A 23,575-nucleotide genomic window follows, 5' to 3' on the forward strand; every position below is an offset into this window, starting at 1 on the left:
ACATTTTGGTCCAAAAATAGCAAAAACGACAACTTTATTCAGCATTGTCTTCTCTTCCGTGTCTGTTTTGAGAGAGATTTTCAAATCAAAGCAGTCTGGATATCCGGTCCGCGAACGAATCATTCAGTTCACCAAATCGAAAAGAATCGTTTTAAACGGTTCGCATCTCTAATACGCATTAATCCACAAATGACTTAAGCTGTTAACTTTTTTAATGTAGCTGACATTCCCTCTGAGTTCAAACAAACCAATATCCCGGAGTAATTCATGTACTCAAACAGTACACTGACTGAACTGCTGTGAGGGGAGAACTGAAGATGAAAACCGAGCTGAGCCAAATAACAAACAAGACTCGTTCACGAGTCAAGAACCGTTTCTGTCAGACGTGTCCGATTCGTGATACGAGGAGCTGATGATACTGTACTGCGCATGTGTGATTCAGCGTGAAGCAGACCGACACCCAGAGCGTCTGAACTGAACTGATTCTTTTGGTGATTGATTCTGAACTGATTCTGTGCTATGAGTGGGGGTAAACCGAAGGCTTGAATCAAGGGCAATCATCGCAAATGACGCCATTACGTCGACCGCAAAAGAACCGGTGAACCGTTTTCTACAACAGGTTTATTGAATCGAACTGTCCGAAAGAACTACTGGTGATCCGAACACTGATGCAACTGGTTCTTCACTCGTGAATGAGTCAGTCTATTGTTCATGATCTGGCTCGGCTCGGTGTTCATCTTCACAGCAGTTCAGTCAGTGTACTGTTTGAGTGCATGCATTACTCCGGGATATTGTTTTGTTTGAACTCAGAGGGAGTGTCAGCCACATAAAAAAAAAGTTAACAGCTTAAGTCATTTGTGTATTAATGCGTATTAGAGATGCGAACCATTTAAAACGATTCATTTCCATTTGATGAACTGAATGATTCGCTCGCGAACCGGATATCCAGACTGCTTTGATTTGAACTCTCTCTCACAACAGACACGGAAGAGAAGACAATGCTGAATAAAGTCGTCGTTTTTGCTATTTTTGGACCAAAATGTATTTCCGATGCTTCAAAAAATTCCAACGGACCCTCTGATGTCACATGGACTACTTTGATGATGTTTTTCTTACCTTTCTGGACATGGACAGTATACCGTACACACAGCTTCAATGGAGGGACTGAGAGCTCTCGGACTAAATCTAAAATATCTTAAACTGTGTTCCGAAGATAAAAGGAGGTCTTACATGTTTGGAACAGCATAAGGGTGAGTTATTAATGACATAATTTTCATTTTGGGCAAACTAACCCTTTAAACAATAAAAATCTAAATACTGCCTTACCCCTGCCAGGTTATTGTTTGTTAATTTGGCCCAGTAGTTCACATTTCATCCTTTATGTATTTCTTCTTTGCTTGTGTCTTGTTTTTTCAAATCATCGATTATTGTTTCTTTCTCCTAAACACAGAGCCAGATGTGATCAGGAATCTCAGATTGAACAATATAACAACATCATCTGTGTTTCTGACATGGAATGAACCAGTTGGAAATAGATCTTTCTTTAAATTGAACCTGACTGATGATAAAACAAATACAATTACTATTAACACTTCCTATAATATCACTGGTCTGACTGCTGGAGTCAATTACACATTCTGCATCAGTGCTGTGGCAGCAGATCAATCAACAGAAGGAGAAGCTGTCTGCATCTCACAATTCACAAGTATGTACAATTACAAAATCTAATTTTCTTGCCATATAGTAGTGACTAAAAGTAAAATGTCTCTGTTACGTATGGAACCCTCATTCCCTGAAAGAGGGAATGGAAACGGCATGTTGACCGAGGAACTGGGATCTCGCTTAGAGAGAAAAGTTTACTTTGATTGTAAACTAACAAGCCAATGCACATTGACATGCGATTATTGCATCCAGCTGCCACTGATCACAGCGTGAGTATAAGTAGGTAGCCGGTGCATCACATATTCAGGTTTTCATTGTGGAGCCGAGCCAGTGACCTGGCCACTCAGCAGTGGTAAAGAAGCTGCGGCGATGATTTTTTTGTTACATACGTAACCGAGACGTTCCCTTTCAGTCAGTCACCCTTGACGTCATGTCGGATGACTGACGAATTGGGATCCCTACCAAAGGGCCACAGATACAGCCCCTTCCAGTGTCCTGTGAAAGCTTCCTGCACCCCTTCTTTTTGGTCTAGGCCAGGGCTTACCACAAGGAAACCAGCTACTGCTGCTATGGCACTACCCACTCAGTAAGACTGCACGAAACTGGGAAAATGTATCTGTACCACTTGGGAAAGGAACATTTTGGAAGCCCCATCTTTCCTGAAGGAGGTTTCAGAAGCACTTTCACATATTGACAACCATTTAGGTGCATATGGAAGATTAGAGGTGATTGTAACCCTCTTGGAAAATAGCAGGAAGTCTGCTGGGGAAACAAGGGCTCTAAGGCTATACTGTGGATATTACACATATTGGATCCACTTAGGTCTCTATATATGGAACCGAGCCCTCTATCGGTTCTCACGAATTTATTGAGTGGACAGTGTAGCTCGACAGGGTCTATGATATGGACACTCTGGAGTGGTATTAGCAAGCCGACCCGAAGCTGGGGCTTCTCAGTGCTTCTGCCCATTTAAAGAGGATGTGTTGGAAGTCACCAAGCCTGCAGATCTTCAAATATCCATCAGCGAGGTGCCTGAGCGTTTCCAAAACGACTCAAAATCTGCTAAACTGTCTGGGGTGGGTCTCCATTCTCCCAGAAGTACAGCTCGTGCAGTCTTGCAGTGGAGCAGCGAGGTGGAATGCAGGGACCTGAAGAGTGACCTGAGTGTGTAGTTCAACACTTACCTGGTTCCGTGGTTTGGCAGAGGGTGCATGAGTAGGGCCTTTGATGATGCTCTCGAACCGCCCGCTGACTGTCTGCTGACGAGAGAGAAGTCAAGTCAAGTCTGCTTTATTGTCAATTCTTCTACATGTACAACACATACATACAGAGAATTGAAATTGCATCACTAAAAGAGGGGAGGGTGTTCAGAGTTCAGTGGTGCCGGGGGTAAAAGAGGGTAGGCAAGGTCGGGGGGGAGGTCACATTCATTCCTTTAGGTAATAATAATAATAATAATAATAATAATAATAATAATAATAATAAATTCATTCCTTTAGGTGGGCCTTGTAAGCTCCTCTCTGTGTGGTGTAAACAAAGTCCAGAGTGTTGTTACCCTGTGTTGGAAAGTCAATGTGTTGGTGTATTTTTGGGAACTCTTTAAGTCTGTGTTTTTGAAATCCCCAGCTAAGATGAGAAAAGCATCTGGGTGGGCTGTCTTCTCCTAACTGAATTGCTGGTACAGTTCATTTAGTGCCTCATTCCTGTTGCTGTTGTTCAAGCTGGGAGGGATGTATACAGCAACAAGCAGTATGGCTGTGTATCCCGTGGTAGATAGATCGGCCAGCACTAAATAATCATAAACTCCACCAGGGGTGAGCAGTGTTTGCAAACCGCAACAGCATCACGGCATCATGCATCATTGATGTAAACACAAAGCCTGTTGCCGGGTGACTTAAGAGAACTTTGTCCGCTTGATAGCATGTCAGCTGATCAACCTGTATTGCATAGTCAAAAACACTGTTGCTGAGCCATGTTTCCATGAACTCAAAATCACAACAGTCTCTTACAGTCCTCTGAGTTGAGCGTAGTAGTCATATGTAATCCAGTTTATTGTCCAAAGAGCGTAAGTTAGCCAGTTCGAGGGTGGGGATAGCCGGCTTGTGTGGGTTAGCTGTTAACCTAGTCCACATACCTCTGTGCTTACCCCTCTTCTGCTTCCTCTCATGCTGCTTGTGGCACCTCTGCTCTGGGCAAGATAGAAGTGGGGGTCGGTGATGGTGTAGGCCTCTGGAGCAGACTTTTCTGCGTGCACATAGTTTAACTCTAAAAATGTGGTTCTGCTGACATCAAGCAGAAACTCATGACTGTATGTGCACTTAAAGACAGGTAGACGCAATAAAGATATACAAAAACACTGCGACTCACAAGACAAAAAACACAAAAACACCGGGACGGGAGAGAGAGAAGCCGCTGCCTGTGGACGCGCCGCCATCTTTGCATCTCACAATTATGATTATGGTCCAGTGTTGGTCCATCCGTAACTCTGCATGTCTTTTTGTGACCAAGAAACCTGCTCTCCTGTCAAGATTTTTGGAAACCAGATTCTCCACCCGGCTCTCCTCTGGGGCAGGGAGAGGTGAATACCTCTCTCTCTGGGTCATTCGTTCTGAGGCCTCTTGCTCGTCTGCTTACTGCCAGATTGATGGGGGCCTGGACAGGTGGGATATCCTGCCTACGCCCAGCTCCATGATGTAGCTTGATTGAGGCTGCCGAGGATGCGGCACAGGTGCGGTGGTAGACGCAGGGGGTTGTACTCAGCTATGAGCAGGCTGGGGAGCTGATGGTCGGACCGCCTCAGTCTGCAGTGCAGCCAAGAATTGCTGGGCCATGTCATTTAATCATTGTTATCATAGCTGCTGTAACTTCAGACTTTGGACTATGTATTTTATCCCTGTACTTTTGTTATTATTTGATGTTTGTAACAAAGAAATATCAGTATAGTGGTTGAAATCACTGTTAGTAAAGCTGTTTCAAACATGCTTACATGACACTGCTTTCTCTGGTTCAGCAGCAGCCTGATAGCAAGTTTAAATTTTCTGGTGTGATCATAATGTTAAAGGTTTTCTAGACATAGCGGAATTATTTTAATTCAGGAATAAGACGGCATGTGTTTGAAATAAGATTTGAATGATTAATCGTGCATTCATATTGCCCTAGACTAAAAGTTTTTTTTTTAATGTAATAATTGTAAGAGACCTCAGATGTAAACCAGACCTAGCCCCCCACTTTCCCTCATCATTGTATTTGCTCTTCTCTCCTCACAGAGCCAGATGTAATCAAGAATATCAGAGTAACCAATATCACAACATCATCTGGGTTTCTGATATGGGATGAACCAGTTGGAAATAGATCTTATTTTAAACTTCACTGGACCGATGATAAAACAAACAGAAATTCAAAAACTACTAACACATCTTATCACATCACTGATCTAACTGCTGGAGTCAATTACACATTCTGCATCAGTGCTGTGGCAGCAGATCAATCAACAGAAGGAGAAACTTTCTGCATTTCACAATTTACCAGTATGCAAACTTATAAAGTACATGTTTCGTACTAAACATCTAATAATCCAAATAAAAGAACAGAACTGGGGGTATAAATATAAAGGGCAAATGGGGACAATTTACTGTAGAACATTCTTAGAAACCTAGAAACCAACAAAGCAGGTACAAAAATACTTGAAGATGGACACTGGGATCAACAGAATGAGAAAACTTAAAAATTTAGAGTCTCTGAACTCAAAATAGGAATAAACATGATTTCTGACTCACCAATATGTTTTTCGGATAATTTGTAAAAGCACTAGAGTTATTCCCACTTCAGGCATGCTTTTATGTTGCTTTTTCCTTTTAGTAGAAATATCATACAAAGCTCATGTTAAACATTACATATCAAAATACTGCCTTACCCCTTCCAGTCTATTGTTAGTTAATTGGTCCCAATAGTTTACATTTCATCCTTTATGTATTTTTACTTTGCTTGTGTCTTGTCGGATATTTTTTTTTCAAATCATCTATAATTGCTGATTTCTCCTAAACACAGAGCCAGATCTGATCAGGAATCTCAGAGTGACCAATATCACAACATCATCTGTGTTTCTGACATGGGATGAACCAGTTGGAAATAGATCTTTCTTTAAAGTTCACTGGACTGATGATAAAACAAATAAAACTACTAATAATACTTCCTATAACATCACTGGTCTGACTGCTGGAGTCAATTACACATGCTGCATCAGTGCTGTGGCAGCAGATCAATCAACAGAAGGAGAAGCTGTCTGCATCTCACAATTCACAAGTATGTACAATTACAAAATCTAATTTTCTTGCCATATAGTAGTGACTAAAAGTAAAATGTCTCTGTTACGTATGGAACCCTCATTCCCTGAAAGAGGGAATGGAAACGGCATGTTGACCGAGGAACTGGGATCTCGCTTAGAGAGAAAAGTTTACTTTGATTGTAAACTAACAAGCCAATGCACATTGACATGCGATTATTGCATCCAGCTGCCACTGATCACAGCGTGAGTATAAGTAGGTAGCCGGTGCATCACATATTCAGGTTTTCATTGTGGAGCCGAGCCAGTGACCTGGCCACTCAGCAGTGGTAAAGAAGCTGCGGCGATGGGACATGCCATCACCGTTCCCTTCTTCAGGGTTACATACGTAACCGAGACGTTCCCTTTCAGTCAGTCACCCTTGACGTCATGTCGGATGACTGACGAATTGGGATCCCTACCAAAGGGCCACAGATACAGCCCCTTCCAGTGTCCTGTGGAAGCTTCCTGCACCCCTTCTTTTTGGTCTAGGCCAGGGCTTACCACAAGGAAACCAGCTACTGCTGCTATGGCACTACCCACTCACTAAGACTGCACGAAACTGGGAAAATGTATCTGTACCACTTGGGAAAGGAACATTTTGGAAGCCCCATCTTTCCTGAAGGAGGTTTCAGAAGCACTTTCACATATTGACAACCATTTAGGTGCATATGGAAGATTAGAGGTGATTGTAACCCTTTTGGAAAATAGCAGGAAGTCTGCTGGGGAAACAAGGGCTCTAAGGCTATACTGTGGATATTACACATATTGGATCCACTTAGGTCTCTATATATGGAACCGAGCCCACGTCTGTCTCATTCCTGTTGCTGTTGTTCAAGCTGGGAGGGATGTATACAGCAACAAGCAGTATGCCTGTGTATCCCGTTGTAGATAGATCGGCCAGCACTAAATAATCATAAACTCCACCAGGGGTGAGCAGTGTTTGCAAACCGCAACAGCATCACGGCATCATGCATCATTGATGTAAACACAAAGCCTGTTGCCGGGTGACTTAAGAGAACTTTGTCCGCTTGATAGCATGTCAGCTGATCAACCTGTATTGCATAGTCAAAAACACTGTTGCTGAGCCATGTTTCCATGAACACAAAATCACAACAGTCTCTTACAGTCCTCTGAGTTGAGCGTAGTAGTCATATGTAATCCAGTTTATTGTCCAAAGAGCGTAAGTTAGCCAGTTCGAGGGTGGGGATAGCCGGCTTGTGTGGGTTAGCTGTTAACCTAGTCCACATACCTCTGTGCTTACCCCTCTTCTGCTTCCTCTCATGCTGCTTGTGGCACCTCTGCTGTGGGCAAGATAGAAGTGGGGGTCGGTGATGGTGTAGGCCTCTGGAGCAGACTTTTCTGCGTGCACATAGTTTAACTCTAAAAATGTGGCTCTGCTGACATCAAGCAGAAACTCATGACTGTATGTGCACTTAAAGACAGGTAGACGCAATAAAGATATACAAAAACACTGCAACTCACAAGACAAAAAACACAAAAACACCGGGACGGGAGAGAGAGAAGCCGCTGCCTGTGGACGCGCCGCCATCTTTGCATCTCACAATTATGATTATGGTCCAGTGTTGGTCCATCCGTAACTCTGCATGCCTTTTTGCGACCAAGAAACCTGCTCTCCTGTCAAGATTTTTGGAAACCAGATTCTCCACCCGGCTCTCCTCTGGGGCAGGGAGAGGTGAATACCTCTCTCTCTGGGTCATTCGTTCTGAGGCCTCTTGCTCGTCTGCTTACTGCCAGATTGATGGGGGCCTGGACAGGTGGGATATCCTGCCTACGCCCAGCTCCATGATGTAGCTTGATTGAGGCTGCCGAGGATGCGGCACAGGTGCGGTGGTAGACGCAGGGGGTTGTACTCAGCTATGAGCAGGCTGGGGAGCTGATGGTCGGACCGCCTCAGTCTGCAGTGCAGCCAAGAATTGCTGGGCCATGTCATTTAATCATTGTTATCATAGCTGCTGTAACTTCAGACTTTGGACTATGTATTTTATCCCTTTACTTTTGTTATTATTTGATGTTTGTAACAAAGAAATATCAGTATAGTGGTTGAAATCACTGTTAGTAAAGCTGTTTCAAACATGCTTACATGACACTGCTTTCTCTGGTTCAGCAGCGGCCTGATAGCAAGTTTAAATTTTCTGGTGTGATCATAATGATAAAGGTTTTCTAGACATAGCGGAATTATTTTAATTCAGGAATAAGACGGCATGTGTTTGAAATAAGATTTGAATGATTAATCGTGCATTCATATTGCCCTAGACTAAAAGTTTTTTTTAATGTAATAATTGTAAGAGACCTCAGATGTAAACCAGACCTAGCCCCCCACTTTCCCTCATCATTGTATTTGCTCTTCTCTCCTCACACAGAGCCAGATGTAATCAAGAATATCAGAGTAACCAATATCACAACATCATCTGGGTTTCTGATATGGGATGAACCAGTTGGAAATAGATCTTATTTTAAACTTCACTGGACCGATGATAAAACAAACAGAAATTCAACAACTACTAACACATCTTATCACATCACTGATCTAACTGCTGGAGTCAATTACACATTCTGCATCAGTGCTGTGGCAGCAGATCAATCAACAGAAGGAGAAACTTTCTGCATTTCACAATTTACCAGTATGCAAACTTATAAAGTACATGTTTCGTACTAAACATCTAATAATCCAAATAAAAGAACAGAACTGGGGGTATAAATATAAAGGGCAAATGGGGACAATTTACTGTAGAACATTCTTAGAAACCTAGAAACCAACAAAGCAGGTACAAAAATACTTGAAGATGGACACTGGGATCAACAGAATGAGAAAACTTAAAAATTTAGAGTCTCTGAACTCAAAATAGGAATAAACATGATTTCTGACTCACCAATATGTTTTTCGGATAATTTGTAAAAGCACTAGAGTTATTCCCACTTCAGGCATGCTTTTATGTTGCTTTTTCCTTTTAGTAGAAATATCATACAAAGCTCATGTTAAACATTACATATCAAAATACTGCCTTACCTCTTCCAGTCTATTGTTAGTTAATTGGTCCCAATAGTTTACATTTCATCCTTTATGTATTTTTACTTTGCTTGTGTCTTGTCGGATATTTTTTTTTTCAAATCATCTATAATTGCTGATTTCTCCTAAACACAGAGCCAGATGTGATCAGGAATCTCAGTGTGGCCAATATCACAACATCATCTGTGTTTCTGACATGGGATGAACCAGTTGGAAATAGATCTTTCTTTAAAGTTCACCGGACTGATGATAAAACAAATAAAACTACTAATAATACTTCCTATAACATCACTGATCTGACTGCTGGAGTCAGTTACACATTCTGCATCAGTGCTGTGGCAGCAGATCAATCAACAGAAGGAGAAACTGTCTGCATCTCAAAGTTCACAAGTAAATATAATTATAAAATATCTTGATAAATAGTATTGACTATGTAAAACTATAAAATGTCTGTTTTGTGTTAAAAACTATAAGAATGGTTCACATTCCCCCCAGGGTATTTATATTTCACTTGTGTTGTGATTGTTAAAACAGAAAAGAAAAGAAAAGAAAAGAAAAGGGAAAAAAGAAAAGAAAAACTTGACATTTGTGAATCAACAAACAAAACTCACATTAAAGATTAAAAATCATTATTCAGCCTTGCCTCTTGTCAGTCTATTGTTTATTATTTGGCCCAGTAGTTCACGTTTTATCCTTTATGTATTTCTACTTTGTTTGTCTTGTTTTTTTTTCTTTCAAATCATCAATTATGACTTGTTTCTTTCTCTAATACACAGAGCCAGACGTGATCAGGAATCTCAGAGTGAACTATATCACAACATCATCTGTGTTTCTGACATGGAATGAACCAATTGGAAATAGATCTTTCTTTAAACTTCACCGGTCTGATGATAAAACACATAAAACTACTAATAATACTTCCTATAATATCACTGGTCTGACTGCTGGAGTCAGTTACACATTCTGCATCAGTGCTGTGGCAGCAGATCAATCAACAGAAGGAGAACCTGTCTGCATCTCACAATGTACAAGTATGTACAATTATAAAATATCTTTCTTACTGTGTGTTCACACCAGACACCACTTGCACGAATAAATCGCAGCATTCGTGTGTAGTTGGACACTTGAATATTTTGAGTTTCTTTACATCGCTTGTGCGTGTAACTCACTTCACAACAGGCGCGAATTCACGTCATAGGAGGGGCTTCTGCCAGTTGAGTTCACGCAGCATTATGATATACAGTTATACAGTTCAAATATACAGTTTATTAATAAACATAGAACCTATTTAAAAATGTGTTTCGCCGATTTTCGCAGAGCTCAGTTCTCATGTTACCGATGAGAGCAGTCTCAACTCGGCTAGTCCTCCTGACATTTGCTGCTAGCTCTTATGTTTTTTTAGTAGTTAAACATAAATATGATTTGTTTTGGGTAAATCTAACAGGTAATCTTTATTCAATTAATCTATTTCTTCCAAGCAAGAGCCTTTTTATTCCTGTTTCTGTAAAAGTTTGAAGAAGTATCATACAGCTCCAGGTATCCACATACAGCGACGATGACTTTGTCCTCCATTTGTTGTTTTGGATTGTCCCTCCATTCGCTACGTCGTAATCACGTCACCACTAGAGCAAGGTCCTGATTGGTTAACCCAGCTCGATTTCGCCAAAGTTTAGATTTTACAATTTGAGTAATTTGCTCAAATCACTTTATTCGCGCGTAGTTGGACATTTGACCATTTTGAGTTTATTCGCTTCATTCGTATGTGAAATTAACTACACAACAGATTCAAATTTGCGTCATGGGAGGGGCTTCTGCCAGTTGATTTCACACAGCATTGTAATTTCAACCACCATTTATTAGGATAATTTTCTAAATATTACTGTTATCGTATCATGGAATGTAATTTAAAAAGTATTTCAGGCAAGAATGTAGTTGTTTTAAACTCAAATATGCTGTTTATTCATAAAGACAGCACCTATTTAAAAATGTTTTTCACCGATTTCAGAGATGATCACCTCCATGCGATCAGCGGGAGCTGTCTGATCATGTATCCGTCTAGAGCACTCTGAACTCGGCTAGTCCTTCTGACATTTTCAGCTGGCTCTATGTCTCTTTAGTGGTTCAACATAAAATATAATTCGTTTTGGGTAAATCTAACATGTAACCTTTGGTCTTTATTCAATTAACCTATTTCTTCCAAGCAAGAAAGTATTTTTTAACCGTGTGGAATGCAGAATTTGATTTCTACTGAAGGGGACTCTAAAATGTTAGAAGCGACAGCCTCGTGCAGATTGTGCGGTTGTGCTTCGGGTGATCCTTGAAAGCGTCCCAGCTCTAGGTCCTTTCTAACACCGTTCCCCTCCACTTTCTCCCACTTGTGCACTTTCTGAACTGTCCTGTATAAACAAAAACACCAAAAATAAATCCTCATAAAATATCAACTTTGTTATTGTTAAAAATATTTAACTGAATGCAAAATAAATCACACAATATTTTTACTTTACAGTTCAATAAAAAGTGAGGTTGAAAACAATGTGCACAACACTATTCATTAAACACTTATTTAATGTATTCAGATGAAAGTTTACAATATTAACAAATTATTCACAAGCAGTGTTTTTAGAGCCCCCAGTTACACTGTTTTAATCAGAACACTAGCAATACAGTGTAGTAAAACAAGTAAAATCAAATTCAGTACATTTTTATTAAAACCTACCACAAAAGGTCAAAGCATCTCTATCAGAAGTGAATATAGCAGATGAACAATTTATTACCAATGTTTCAATAATAAGCTGGATTCTTAATGACTCTAAAAGGGGAAAGAAGAAATGGTTTACTGAAAAGTTCATAAAAAGCAGGATTTCATATATACCATTTCTTTAAACCAGTGGTTCTCAAACTGTTTATACCAAGTGCCACTTCAGAAAATATTTGTCTCTCTAAGTTCCACCATAATGACCAACATTAAATTTCAGCATCCTGATAGGCCTAACTATTCAGCTACAGCTCTACTGTTCAAAAATGAGGCAGTTTTACTCTAATAGGAATATTTATTGTTGTCAGCCACTTTAACAGGGTAAATACACAGTTTGAGCATTGACACTGCACTGTGCTTACAAACAGGTAAATGAAAAACTTAAAGTTTAAATTAAAATGTGTTATAACAAAAGTTACATAACTGTACTTAAATGTAAAAAAAACCTTCCTCGATTAAATTAAAATATATTAACATAAATTAATATTAAATTTAGTGATTCCTCTGCGTAACCACTAGAGAGAGTCTGACACTTTGAGAACCACTGCTTTAAACAATCCTAATACATTTTTTAATTCATTTTCATTAATTCATTTAAATTGTACCGACATTTGCAATTATATTTTTCAGAAAACACTTAGACTATTAAAAGAATAAAAATTAATATAGGCCTACAACACACCTAATGCATGGGATTCATATCAGGAAAATGTGGGAAAATCTCTAAAAGACAGACATTAACTTAATTTACCAGCAACACAACATGAGATGAGCAATACAAAAATACATACACAGGTATTTATCTTCTGCAGGTTACATGTCCTTTAAGCTAACGTTACCCATTTGTAAACTCTGCTTACGTAACGATATAGTTTACTATTTTCAAAAGATAATAAAGGTAGCGATTTTCTTACCTGATTTTGCCAGTATGTTGGCAGGACCTCGCAGAACACATCTGACCCTTTTTGTGTTTACATTACAGTTTTTGTTCTCCCTTGACATGTCACTCAAATCCATTCAAAAAAACAAAACAAAAAAAAAAACCACATATTAAATAATATTAAATATTTCGGGACCAACCAAGCAGTTACAACGAGCAGCAGCTCACAGTCAGCCGCCTCAGCCTCACTCACAGAAAGACGATAATATCGGTCATATTTTCAAATGTAGAAAGGCGCGAACCGTTTCATTGTCCAGTTTCCTGGATGAAAGCCAGATTAACCAATCATGATTAAAGTAATAAAGTAAAACAACCAATAGTATTTGTTTCAGTGTGATAAAGCAGCGAAATGTATTTAATTTCATTGTTGTGAATGATGATAATATTTAACATATACCTTTAGATTTTAGAATACTGTAGGTATCATGATTAAAATATGGTAAAATGCTATTAAAATAATAAAAATAATCTCAAATAATTTAACCCTTGTGCAATGTTTAATTTCACTACCCTTTCGTTATGTTCGGGATGAAAACATCCACTCAATTAAACTGCTGTAAAAATGTATCAGATTCATATTTCTTTTCTTTTCTTTTCTTTTCATTTTTTTTTTTTTTTTTTGCATAAATCTGTTAATCAACTTCAGTCCTGATCAAAACTACCAAATGTTTAAAAAAATCCAAGATTTTAACTCTTTAATTGCCAAGTTCATAAATTATGTCACTGATTTGGGGGGAAAAACACACAAAATGACTTATTTTCAATATAAAAGTAATTGTGGCTGGATTGTGGTCAAAGAGTAGTAGCAACATTGGCTTTGATGCATTTAAATTTTTTATTGCAGCATTAGATTTTAATTTTTTCTCCCTCATTTACTGTTCGTGGCTGTTTTTGCCCCATTGACCTCCATTATAACTAAATTTTTCGATTGCAAAGCCATGACAGGACATAATTATGCATTCTTGATTGTTTGTGGTTTTCCCTTTTGGGAAGAGGTAAAGTGTTATTTTTACAGTTGATCACTAGGTGGGACCATTAACCCTTTAGACATGCTTGTGCAAAAAAGGCTTAGTTTCTGGCTTGTATGGAGTTGTATGGAGTATAACAGCAAATTATAGTGTGTGTGTGTGAGATTCTTGATTGTTGGTGGATTTTCCTGTTGGAAAGAGGTAACATTTGTTATTTTTACAGTTGATCACTAGGTGGGACCATTAACCATTTAGATAGGCCTGTGCAAAAAAAAAAAAGCTTAGTTTCTGACTTGTATATGAAGCTATATGGAGTATAACAGCATATTATATTGTGTGTGTATGTGTGTGTGAGAGAGAAAGAGAGAGAGAGAGTGTGAGAGAGACCTTTGCGCACTTACCTTGGTGTATTTCAGAAAATCAAAAAGTACACCTCAGCTCTCAGAACTACATGGAGTAAACAAAAGTGTATTTATGCACCTGATGCCTTTTAATGGTGGTGATAAGTATAGACTAAACCAGGGGTGTCAAACATACAGCCCTCGGGCCAGACACGGCCCACAGAAGTGTCCAATCCGGCCCGCAGGAGGATTTCAACAATAACATAAATAATAAATTAAACATCAGTTTGAAAATTAAATAAAGTGTGTTCGCTACAAAATTTTATTTTGAATTTAAAGAGTTACAAATTACTGATTTATTTACGTTGATATTACACCTCGGGAGTCTGGACACTCAACATGTACATATTAAAGCGGCACCAGAATCTCGAGCAGCATGAGGATATGATGATAGCTGCAAGGTAACTGATGCTTGTGTGGCAATTTTCTTGTGATTTTAAACATGTTCAAAAGAAGACATTTGGCCTGGAACGACGGCCAAGCTATTTAAGGAGAAATGGAAAAAAGGTATTATTATCTCAATGCAAACATGTAAGTTTAATCATAACTCATGACTAATATTAAAATTCACTGTGACGCACTGGACAGATCCGTATGGAGAAAGTAAATGAGTAAGGAGTGTGCAATACTTATTGTGTACTAATATCCTAACTGTTGTTTTAATGATGTGCAAACTGAAATTTTGTAACTTTGCAAAAAAAATAAAATAACACATTGTGAGAGTTTTTCAGTGTCGGATGAAGGCTATCAGGTTACAATATACTTCAAGATATGAGGCAAAAATGCCTTGTATTCTTTTTAATATTTATGTCATGATCGTTAAGTAACTATATCAAGAGTGTATCCTGAATGTCAGCTAAATCACTTTTACACAAAAGCTCAACTAAAAAGATGCTAGTATTAAGTGTGTTACATTAGTCACAATTCTGTCTATCTCTAAAATCTAAAATCTAATGCTGCACAAAAACAAAAAATGCATCAAAGCCAATCTTGTTGCTAATCTTTGACATGCCCAAGACTGTGATAAAAGGTAAAAAGTTATCTAGTCCACAATCACTTTCAATATTGAAAATATGTAATTTTGTGTGTTTTTTTTTTTTTTTTCAAATCAGTGAATTTTTTTTTAAATAAAATATTTATCTCGTTTATTTTTACTGCAGTTTAATTTAGTGGATGTTTTCATCCACGAATATAACGAAAGATTAGTGAATTTTCCCACAGTGTACCGCTGAGTTTTTGAAAAATTTCAGAGCATTTTCCCAAAATATGGGTCAAAATAAGATTTGTCACCAAAAATCATTCCATTAGCTCAAACACAGAGAAATTTGTTGCCAAAATAAGACTCAACTTTATTCCCGGTGGACGAAAATGACCCCAACAACGCATAATGGTTAATATAAATAATTTAAAAGTTTGTTAACTTTTTTCAACCATTTAGCATGAAACATTGTTTCAACGTTAAAACAACTGTCATTATTTCAACCATATTTCAACGTTAAAGGGTTGGTCATGTGCCAGAAGTTTTTCAACCGTTCAGCTTTAAACATTGAATCAACATTGAATCAACGTTGTTTCAACATTAAAACCACAACTGACCTTATTTCAACCATATTTCAATGTTGAAGGTCGGTCATGTGCTGGCTGGGATATGTGAATCTCCATTCAAAGCTCACATTAAAGATTCAAAATCTAAATACTGCCTTCCCCCTTGTTTCATCCTTTATGTATTTTTACTTTGTGTCTTGTGTGATTCTTTTTACAAATCATCAATTATGACTTGCTTCTTTCTCTAATACACAGAGCCAGATGTGATCAGGAATCTCAGTGTGGCCAATATCACAACATCATCTGTGTTTCTGACATGGGATGAACCAGTTGGAAATAGATATTTCTTTAAAGTTCACCGGACTGATGATAAAACAAATAAAACTACTAATAATACTTCCTATAATATCACTGGTCTGACTGCTGGAGTCAATTACACATTCTGCATCAGTGCTGTGGCAGCAGATCAATCAACAGAAGGAGAAGCTGTCTGCATCTCACAATTCACAAGTACGTAGAATTATGAAATCAAATTTTCCTGCTATATAGTAAACTATATGTAAAACTAAAAAAAAAAAAATGTTTTGTGCTCCAAAGTATATTATTAAAATAATGCCTTCCCCCATTTTAGTCATTTGTTAGTTAGTTATTTTCCCCTGTATGTATGTATTGTATGTATTTTAGTTTTGTCCTTATTGTACAAAAAAAACAACAAAAAAACAACAACAACAACAACAACAAAAAAAACACCCCTTCTCTCCCCAATCAGAGCCAAACAGGATTATAAATCTAACAGTGTCTGAAATCACAACATCATCTGTGTGTCTGACATGGGATGAACCAGTTGGAAATAGATCTTTCTTTAAAATTCAGTGGATGGGTGATAAAACAAATGGAGGTTCAACTACTGGCAGTTCCTATAACATCACTGGTCTGACTGCTGGAGTCAATTTCACATTAAACATCACAGCTGTTGCAGCAGATAACTCAACAGAAGGAGAATCAGTGCTTACCTCAAAATACACTAGTATGTTTTCCAATTAAATGTTTCCTGATTTCCCTGGCCAAATACTCATGTTATTGACTTTGATTCCTTTCAAATATATGTAAATCTTCACTACATTAGGATGTCATGAGTCACATTTTAATCCCCAAATGTCTGTTATTTTCTCTCACAGAGCCTGACGTCATAATGAACCTCACAGCTGTTGATATTACAACATCCTCTATCTTTCTAAACTGGACTAAACCGAATGGTCAAAGCTCCCGTTATCGTGTAGAATATGAAAATAAGAATGTGACTACTGAAAACACCTCCATCAAAATAACTGATCTGATTCCTGGAGCACAGTACACATTCAAAGTGTTTGCAGTTGCAGCTGATAATGTGACCGAGGGAAGAGCCAATCAGATTCTACTGTATACAAGTAAGAGCTCTGATTGGATGTTTAATCTGAGAGAATCTGCCGAAACTTCATCCTTGAAACCATTTCATATTTACCTGCATTGAGCAGAAATCTGTACAGCATCATCTTAAGACACCAAATTCATTGAGTTCCTCTTTGTGCAAATCTTGTACAAAACTCCAACAGTAAACTTTAATATAATATTGTGACTATCAATATATAAAACCAATAATGTGTTTTTATGGATAATCTATTGCACCTTAGCATATACTAACATATTATCTTTTTCATTAAGTGTTTTGGATAATATAATAAACAAGGTTTTATTCTTATAATAAATAATAACACTTATCAAATTCTCATGTAGATTCCCCTCCGAATAACACTCCAATGATTGTTGGTGTAGTTTTGGCAGTGATCTGTTTTCTCTTCATCATCACTCTCATTCTCTTCTTCTATTCAAGACGGTGAGTTGCCAGTGTCATCAGAGAAGTACATACTGGATATATTTCAAGTTGCAAAAGTCTTTCAGATTCATTTTAGTTAAATTTTTTTTATTACTCTCTGTTACAGACAAACCAAAAAACAATGTCCCGACATCCCTATACAAACCATTAGGTAACTTTGTTTGATATATTTATAGTGAAATATTTATTCGACAAAACTTAAAATTATTAATACATTATTTCTTCCTTCTATTTCCAGCAATAAAGTGTAAGTAACTGGTTTATTATTTATCTATTCTATGTTGAAACATGATTTTTTTTAACTTTATTGTATATTTTATACATATTTTTATTTTGGTACACAGTAATATTGGTTTGAGAATAGAGGATTATGAAGAGCACTTTAAGCAGAAACACAAGGATTCCAACTGTGGTTTTGCTGAAGAGTATGAGGTACACATGAGAAACACAAATATGTATCTATTTTATTTACACACTTCTTCCTATGACAATATTATACAAACATTTTACTCTGGAATTTCACAGAAATTCATTAAGAAATGATCATTTTCAAAACCTAGATCTAAAGTATTGCTGTGTTGTTGCAGGAGTTGAAAACGGTTGGAATAGCACAGTCCAAAAACATTGCCCTGGCTGTTGAAAACAAGCCAAAGAACCGTTACAGCAATGTGCTACCTTGTGAGTAGACCGACTGTTGCATGTTGTACTAAACAGTTTGCATGAGTTTTCCCAAATCACAGGCTTCAATCTCTAGCTGACTGATGGATTGTACCCAGACTATTCACACTGAAGTCACATTGCACAAAGTTTTCAGTTCATTTCCTGAGGCGATGAGCCAAATCACAAATAGAATAAAGTTCTCCTTCAAGATGTATAGTTTATTTTGTTAACCACTAGAGGGCCAAAAGTTGCATGCTGTAGGTTAAAATAAAAAAAATAAAAATAATAATAATAATTCTTGTCACACTAATGTTATTAAGGCCTCATTCTTATTCTGTTTACTTTCTGCATTATCCTCTTAGGATCTCCTCCCATCTATATAAAATCATAATTTTGAGTTCCTAATTAATAACTACTTTCTGATACTAACTGTATCTTTGTTTTCATCAGATGATGCTTCAAGAGTGAAGTTATCAGTGTGTGGCAGTCCCTTTGATGATTACATCAATGCCAACTACATCCCAGTGAGTATACAAACAGAAGTGAAAATGTCAGATTTGTTTTTATGCCTAAGCATGTTTTCACTCTTCTTTTTTTTTTTTTTTTGAACAGGGCTATAATTCAAGAAAAGAGTTTATAGCAGCTCAGGGTCCACTGCCCGTCACAGTGAATGAATTCTGGAGAATGGTCTGGGAGAAGAATGTCTTCACCATAGTGATGCTGACCAGATGCAACGAGATGGGACGAGTAAGTTTTGATTGCGAAATATTATTAGTTGCCATTGTTATGCCTTTGTTTCAATAGGACAGTAGTTAGACAGGACTCGAACTCGGGATGCCCAAAGCACAATGATGCTACATGTCGGTATTCTGCCTATATGAGGCTATGGTCATCAACCATTGTGACATATTATTAGTCACATTGAAAAGTGGTAAAATGTGAAAATGTTAATTCAGAGTAAAAATAACCAGCACTCTGTCATTTTCTCCAGGTGAAATGTGAAAAGTACTGGCCATCTGGGACTAATCATTATCAAAACATCTCTGTGACAACCACCTCAGAGATAGACCTGGAGAGCTGGACCATAAGAGACTTCAGAATCAAAAATGTAAAGTAACACTTCCTGCACCTGATATATCCATTTATTCCTTCAGTAGTATATAGGAGTGAATTTTTTGTTGTTGTTATTTTTAAATCAATAATATTTTTGAATAATGTGATGCATAATTCTGTAGGTGAAAACAGCAGAAACTCGCTATGTACGTCAGTTTCACTTCACGGCGTGGCCGGATCATGGAGTTCCACAGACTACTGAAGTCCTCATTGACTTCAGACACCTGGTCAGAGAACACATGGACCAATACTCACGCCACTCTCCAACTGTGGTTCATTGCAGGTAAGTTCCTATTAACAAGCATTCACAAATGTATATTGCAATGCAAACATCAAATTTGCCATTTGTTAGTTTAAACTTTTACTTTATTATTTGACCTTCATATTTTGCGAAGTGCCGGTGTGGGAAGAACAGGGACCTTCATTGCCATTGACCACCTGACCTTCCAGATTGAAAGAGACAGCATGGTGGACATCTATGGAATCGTTAATGATATGCGCATACACAGGCCTCTTATGGTGCAGACTGAGGTAAGGTTTTCTAAGGATCAATATATGTTAAGCTTGTACCTCCACTAAAATAAATGAGGTTACAGTGAGGCACTTGAAAGAATGAAAGTAAATGCAGCCGGCTTTTAGTGCAGAAATGTGAGGCTTATAATTTTGTAAAAGCACTTACTTTACTGTAAGAAAGCAGACGGAGCCAGATGATTCTTTATTGAACCCATGGATGAATAACAGGTGGAGCATAAAGGGCAACTGTGGCCTAATGGTTAGAATGTTGGACTTGTAACCCGAAGGTTGCATGTTCGAGTCTTGGTGCTGGCAGATGTGACCAAAGATGATGAGGTGTAGGCAGTGGAATGACCTTGAAGGCTGTGAAGTACTTTAGACATGGCACAACCTTGGCATAAGTGGACAAAGCTCTGGACATCATGCATCATCTGAACACATTCCAAGTTAGCTAAATCACTAAAATGCAATCTAGAGAAGTACAAGGGTAAACAGGCCTGGTGAAGGTTTGGCATCGCAGAGTTATTTCAGGTTGCAATGTGATGACCTGGAGCAAATGGTGGGAACCTTAAAGCCAGTGGTGCTTACTTAAGTAGTGACTAGTTGACAATATCATACTTCTTGGAAGAAGGCTTTTTTTTTTTGTGCGTGTGCGGGGGGTGGGGGGTTACGGGGGCTGATGGGTGTTGATATGAATGCCTTCTTTAGTTGGTGGAAGGATTAAGCCGCTTCAGATGGTGAGGGGGACGACAATTACCAGGGATGTCCCCCTTATCTGGACCAATGATGTATCCAAAGCCAAAATTATTCTGTTAAATGTATTGTATTATTTTAACTTTAAGAAAAGCAATAACAAGCAACTTTTTCATATTGTATGTTAACAAGCTAATTGCTAACATCAGGCAGATATTCAACTTAAATATATTACTTAGCCAAACACTGTGATATTTTGCTTTGCTTTTTTGGAGGAAGAAAGAGGAACAAGTCAAAATGATTTGTCAAAAATAAATTTATGAAACAAAATATATAGATTGAGCTTAACTCATGCTAAACCGAAAATATTTCTTTAAGCTGACATTAACATTAAATTGGTGTTGACATTTTTTTTTTTTTATGAAGAAACTGCCAAAGTAAGTTCTCATACTCAGACACTGTTTTTTATTGTTTTCTGTTTTCTACAACAGGAGCAGTATGTTTACCTCCACCAATGTGCGTATGACATAATTCGATCAAGAACTGGAACCAACGTGGACTTAATTTACCAGAACGCAGAAGCTATCAGCATCTATCAGAATTTAGAATATCATAAATCATAAATGTCCATGGCATCAAGATGGCCATTGGCCAACAATCAGAGAAATTTAAGACTGCAGAAATAAGCATATTTTAAGTTTCACATACACGCACACACGCACACACACACACACACACACACACACACACACACACACATATATATATATATATATATATATATATATATATATATATGCACACATAGCTGGGTGTAATTCATTTCTTACAATACTCAAAGCTTTTGAGTAATATTTGAATTTTAATGAATACATTTAAAAGGTTACACCGGAAAATACAGCCATTTTCTATGATAATAATTTAAAGTAAACAGCAAGTAATTGTATTTATGATATTTCAATCAAGAGAATTTCGATCAAGAGGTCTTTATTTGTTTTATCTTTATGTTCAAAAGAGATATTTGTATAATTTGACAATATATTTAATGCAATATCAAACATCTGTACATTTTAGTACTGACATGATTGGGGGCCTTCTCAGGGTGTAAAAAAAAAACATTTCAATGTTTATATCTTCAAAGCTATTTAGAGAAATATAATGTATCATGCTTATTTTTTTTATTTATTTTTTTTTACACTCGAAGGCACTTCCAATCTATCAGTGTACACTATAAAAAAATTTATACTGTTTGCTGTTATAGTAATAATTAAACATGAAGAAAATAGGACGGTTATGGTACAGTTTAGCAATTATTATGTTGTAGATTTTGCAGTGTGCAAGAAGCTCAACCTGACCTGCTGTGCTGGATATGAGAATTTTCTTGGGAATTGTAATTTATGTTGCATTTTGTTTTTATTGAGTTAGTGTCAGCCTTTTAATTTGATAAGACAAGCAGCTTTACATGATTGCTAATGGCTAACATAACCCAAATTATGTCTGAAATGTAACTGTAACTGTACATTAATGTCCTGTTCACTGCACATTTGTTTAAAAGCAATCACACTTTCAACTGGGCAGTTATTATAGTGAGCACATCTGGGAATAGCTACACTCTTTTTTTTTTCTTAATTTTATAAAGCACTGTTCAAGATATTTTTACTGTTGATACTTTTTTTATGATCAATACTTGGAATACTTTTATTTAATGTTTTATTTGTATTTGAACAACAGTGCACTAGCATCACTTTCAAACTGGAGACTTGATGAAAATCATTCTCACTTGTTTCTAGCTTCTGTAGCTTTTGTGAACTTATTTGTGTGTATGGATGCTATTAACAAAACTTATTTTTTTTTAATCAAATGATGATCCATTCTTTGGGAAGCAACTGATAAAATGTCGGAAACAATGAACACAATGCATATAAAATAAATGAATTTTAAGTACTCTATTCAGTCAAACATTGTAATGAGAACTTACAGTTCATATCTCCACTAGACATCTGACTAAAACCAGAGGCCACATAACATTTGATGAGTAAAACTGAATTGATTTATTGTTATTTAACAAGTGCTCTGTGCATTTCTCTTGCAAGTATGCTGTGAAGGCAGAATTATGGCATATGGCAGAATTTTTTTTATCCTTCTTCCACAAGAGAGCACCAAAGTATTCTGAAGGTATAAGATAATAATAATAATTATGTTAACTATAAATAAGAAACTATGAGGGGGAATCACATAAAATAAAATAAAGTAAAATATCTATTCTTAAATTTGGGCCTAGAGATGCAAAGTCATTCAAATTCAGATCTAAGAGATTGCAAAAGAATGTATGTGTATTGTAAAACACACTCAGACAGATGGACAGAGTTCAACAACATTTCTGTTTTATTCCTGTGATCTGTAAATTGTATTTATGCAGGTAAGTAAATCAGGATTACAGCAGTTCAGAGTTAAGATGGTGAGGTAACTGGTGTTTACGGTCTTTGCAGGTGCTGAAGAGATGATAGTCTTCTTTTAGGTAAGTATCCAGGAAATGCCAGACACTGGGGGAACACAGGAGGAAAACTTTGGACAGAAACTCAGGAGATAGAGATACAAAGGTCTCAGACAACCCGTTCTCATCAATGTGTGTATAAATAACACAACTTTACACTTCCGAACTGTGTGAAATGCATACGCCAAAGTCCAATTTTGCGTGCATGATACGCCAATCCTTCCGATTAAGTTCGGTGGAGAACAGATGGGTCTAAATACCATGCATCACCTTTAATGGCAATGATGTCACCGGCGAGGCTCAGTTCGCCCAGTTCACCTGCATCTGATGCGTGTACCGTTACATCGTCAAACAGGTAAGCAAGGGCAACAATCTGTTGTTTTTTTTTTTTCGTAATGAGATCACGGTGTTAGCTGTATTGTTTTAATTATTTCAGTGTTTCTGTTACATGGGGTCATGTTTCAAAATGGCAGCGTAATGCGTTAAAATTGATTGTTTGTGGAACCGTGGGCTGCTCTGTTAGCACAGCTGGTTTCCTTTCATTGGTCACTTTGATGCTGTGGTGACTTCACCATATGGGAACACCTCTCTGTTTGACGAATGTCT

At 37.4% G+C, this 23,575-nt stretch overlaps 1 protein-coding gene across 7 annotated transcripts in view; it reads left to right on the plus strand.

Annotated features, from left to right (window-relative positions):
• Positions 1-22,424, plus strand: part of LOC113043576 (receptor-type tyrosine-protein phosphatase eta) — a 236,704-nt gene extending 214,280 nt beyond the window's left edge. For 5 of the 7 annotated variants that reach the window (XM_026203048.1, XM_026203051.1, XM_026203049.1 and 2 more), the window contains 20 exons: positions 1,451-1,705; positions 4,929-5,189; positions 5,710-5,964; positions 8,368-8,628; positions 9,150-9,404; positions 9,791-10,045; positions 15,879-16,133; positions 16,393-16,650; positions 16,802-17,050; positions 17,397-17,496; positions 17,603-17,647; positions 17,735-17,743; positions 17,841-17,928; positions 18,084-18,174; positions 18,607-18,680; positions 18,769-18,903; positions 19,148-19,264; positions 19,392-19,552; positions 19,665-19,800; positions 20,967-22,424. In XM_026203048.1, coding sequence (XP_026058833.1) covers positions 1,451-1,705; positions 4,929-5,189; positions 5,710-5,964; positions 8,368-8,628; positions 9,150-9,404; positions 9,791-10,045; positions 15,879-16,133; positions 16,393-16,650; positions 16,802-17,050; positions 17,397-17,496; positions 17,603-17,647; positions 17,735-17,743; positions 17,841-17,928; positions 18,084-18,174; positions 18,607-18,680; positions 18,769-18,903; positions 19,148-19,264; positions 19,392-19,552; positions 19,665-19,800; positions 20,967-21,098 — 3,392 coding nt within the window. In that variant the 3' untranslated portion in view covers positions 21,099-22,424. The remainder of the gene's footprint in view (positions 1-1,450; positions 1,706-4,928; positions 5,190-5,709; positions 5,965-8,367; positions 8,629-9,149; positions 9,405-9,790; positions 10,046-15,878; positions 16,134-16,392; positions 16,651-16,801; positions 17,051-17,396; positions 17,497-17,602; positions 17,648-17,734; positions 17,744-17,840; positions 17,929-18,083; positions 18,175-18,606; positions 18,681-18,768; positions 18,904-19,147; positions 19,265-19,391; positions 19,553-19,664; positions 19,801-20,966) is intronic. The other 2 variants (XM_026203052.1, XM_026203056.1) reach the window with 2 other exon arrangements.
• The last annotated feature ends 1,151 nt before the right edge of the window (positions 22,425-23,575 follow it).

The sequence above is a fragment of the Carassius auratus genome, chromosome 25 (assembly GCF_003368295.1).
Source record: "Carassius auratus strain Wakin chromosome 25, ASM336829v1, whole genome shotgun sequence".
Taxonomy (NCBI): Eukaryota; Metazoa; Chordata; class Actinopteri; order Cypriniformes; family Cyprinidae; genus Carassius; species Carassius auratus.